General features: G+C 45.1%; 1 protein-coding gene across 3 annotated transcripts in view; it reads left to right on the forward strand.

The window, feature by feature from the left end:
• Positions 1-3,043, forward strand: part of LOC118413923 (medium-chain acyl-CoA ligase ACSF2, mitochondrial-like) — a 37,164-nt gene that overhangs the window by 14,318 nt on the left and 19,803 nt on the right. For 2 of the 3 annotated variants that reach the window (XM_035817578.1, XM_035817581.1), the window contains exons 2-3: positions 478-638; positions 910-1,038. In XM_035817578.1, the coding sequence (XP_035673471.1) occupies positions 478-638; positions 910-1,038 (290 nt within the window). Of the gene's footprint in view, positions 1-477; positions 639-909; positions 1,039-1,632; positions 1,696-3,043 lie in introns of all 3 variants that reach the window. The other variant, XM_035817579.1, reaches the window with a different exon arrangement.

The following is a 3,043-nucleotide window of genomic DNA, read 5'->3' on the forward strand; positions in this document are numbered from 1 at the left end:
CATTCAAAATATATCTTGAACGAGGTTACCGTCAATGTTCTTTCTAATCTTTTGAAATGAAGCGATTCTATAGTTCTTCTATACATACGGAGAGTATGGTATACAGAGGTACGTCAGGATCTAGCTCGGGTGTTGTTACATGTTAGCCGGACAGGAAGTCCAAAGTCTGAAAGCTTGACAAATGTACATGTAAGTATAGGGTAGGAGGGTCTGCATGGGGGCTCGTGGTAACGCTTAACGGTGAATTCAGAAGGCACAGTAACGCTTAACAGTAAAGCCATGCAGGTCCATATATAGAATCCATGTACGGAAGGGCCGTGGTACGTGGAGTTGGTGGTGTTCTGATTGATCTTTTCCAACTGAGACACTTGTGTTGTTCTGACCTGGGAAGTTCATAGTGACACCTCCGAATAGTCGAACACTTGACAATCATTTCACCATGTTGTGTGTCAGATTTAAGAGACTACTCCTTCACAGTAAACACCATGAGTTACATGCGGGGCGCTACCGATGACCTTCTCCTTGACGTGACCTTCGGACAGCTGCTGGACGACACGGCGGCACGATGGCCGGACAGAGAGGCGTTTGTGTTCAAGAAGACAGGTTCAAGGGTCACGTTTGCCGACATACAAGAACATGTAAGACTCTAGAGTATTTCTTAAGTTCTTGAAAACTTACATTTTCTGTATGGCTGTATCCAAGAATACCAATCCTGTGAGTGTATGGATGTAGATCCATTTTGCAGCCGTACTTAAAATTCATTCGTGGTGTTTTGGCATAGCTTTCTTTTGCATTTCGTTCGCACTCAACTTTTATTGTCATCGTTTTGTTGTTTGATGATGATGTCGACACCAAAAGAACTAACAAAAATATTCTTCAATCTGATATCGCAATTTTCCACCCATTCAGACAACCAGACTGGCAGCAGGACTGAAGGCCATAGGTACGGCACGAGGGGATGTAGTCGCCTGGCTCTTCGGTCACCGCCCGGAATGGATCTACTTGTACTTCGCCGTGGCCAAGTTAGGAGCTATTGCGGTCAGTGAATTTTTGGCGACGCCTGATGGGCGAGCCGAACAGTATAGAGTGCGTCCGTTTGTCAAGAATTCCCAGAATTGTACAGGCAGGAACTGCATTCTTTCGTTCCCCGAAAGGAATATCCAAGTAGCCCAGTGTCTGGGAGGTAAATAACAGGCATTCTTAGTGTGTATAACATTAATAAAGTTTATCATAATAAGTTTACTTGCAAGTTCTTGCCCGAAGGCTAAATTCAACATAGAACATACAGAATGTATAGTAAACATAAAGAAAATGGGACTATTATTGTAATGATATGGACTGCTGAGAGCTACAATCTAAGCATTTGGGGTTTTGACTGGAAGCAGTGGAAGACGAAGTGTCCCACCTTTTCTATAATGAGTGGGTTATGTGACGTTAACAGGGTTAAAGTTTTATTTTTGTCATTAAACGTTAGGAAATTATAAAGAAATTTTCTTCTTGCGATTAGAAGTATGTATTTGTATAACCCGTAGTTCCAATTTTCATTAACCGATGTGTAAATGTTGGGGTTATAAACAAATGCTTGTCAGAGATAAGACTATCTCGTGTACATGTGTTGCTGCCTTTTTTCAGTTGCCACTGCAGGAAAATCGTATCGGGCGGAACGTGGAGGCTATGAGTTATTTCCTGAATAAGGTGATGATGAATTGATAAAACGATAGCAATTTCATGTCTCTGTTGTGATATCAGTATAAAAATAGTATAGAAAAAACACCCCTTTTACTCCAATGTACACAGCCCAACATCTGAATATTAAGTAACTGCAGACCTCAAGTAAGAGGCACCGAACTTTGACTTCCTCTTTGCACCACGACCCGAGCATTGAGCAGACGGACCTCCATCGACTCTCTGTACCTTATTAACACTACACTAGAATAGACGTTATAGCAACAGCTGAATGTCTGTGAGTGAATTCATCTTGTCTAAAGAGCTGAGAAGCACAACTGTCCGTAGACTCACACGTTCGACTGTTTGCTGACGATTGCTTGATTTATCGAACTATCAGCAAGCCTTCTGACGCACAAGGGCTGCAGTCTGACCTCGATGCGCTAACAGAATGGCAAAATCGTTGGCTCATGTCGTTCAACCCCTCTAAATGTCACATCCTCCATATCACCCGTAAAAAGCACCCCATCATAACTCAGTACTCCCTCTGTGGAGAAGCCCTTACCGGTGTTAAGTCCCACCCCTATCTTGGAGTACAACTGTCCGACGATTTGCGGTGGGACACCCATATCAACCACGCCACTAGCAAAGCTGGTAAGGTCCTAGGAGTCATTCGGCGCAACTTGACCCATTGTCCATCTAGGGTCAAGGCCACTTGTTACAAAGCGCTGGTACGGCCTCACTTGGAATATAGTGCCATCGTCTGGGACCCGTACACCAACAAAGGGATACAGGCGGTGGAGGCCGTCCAGCGCAGGGCAGCCCGAGTGACCCTAAATGACTACCGGCAGACTAGCAGCGTGACACAAATGCTTTCAGACCTGCAGTGGCGCCCTCTCTCCGAAAGGAGGAGGAACGCCCGCCTCACCTTTTTCTATAAAGTAGTCAACAATAATATTAACATAGACGCCAGCAATATTCTGAAGCCTGCCCAAGGGCGCACCCGGGGTAGTCACGACTTCAAATATCAACACATATTTGCACGCACCGATATCTACAAACATTCTTTTTTCCCACGCACAATTCCCGAGTGGAATGCCCTGCCTGGCACGGTTGTAAGCGCTCCCAACGTTGAGCACTTCCGTGCCAGGCAGGCGGCCTGCCCGCCCTAACCCGGGAGCCTCAGCTCCCCCCCCCTACTTTTGCCCCTCGCGTGGTCATTTGGGGGTATCCTATGCAGATGCAGATGCAGTCTCTTTGGCTATTGCTCATTTCATCCGATGTGAAACAAGTATATGATAATGCATAACAACATGTAATACATGTTACTTACTGACTTACTAATTGAAGTCTAGAGAGCAACAATGAAATGTGTTAC

Source organism: Branchiostoma floridae, chromosome 4 (assembly GCF_000003815.2).
Source record: "Branchiostoma floridae strain S238N-H82 chromosome 4, Bfl_VNyyK, whole genome shotgun sequence".
Lineage (NCBI taxonomy): Eukaryota > Metazoa > Chordata > Leptocardii > Amphioxiformes > Branchiostomatidae > Branchiostoma > Branchiostoma floridae.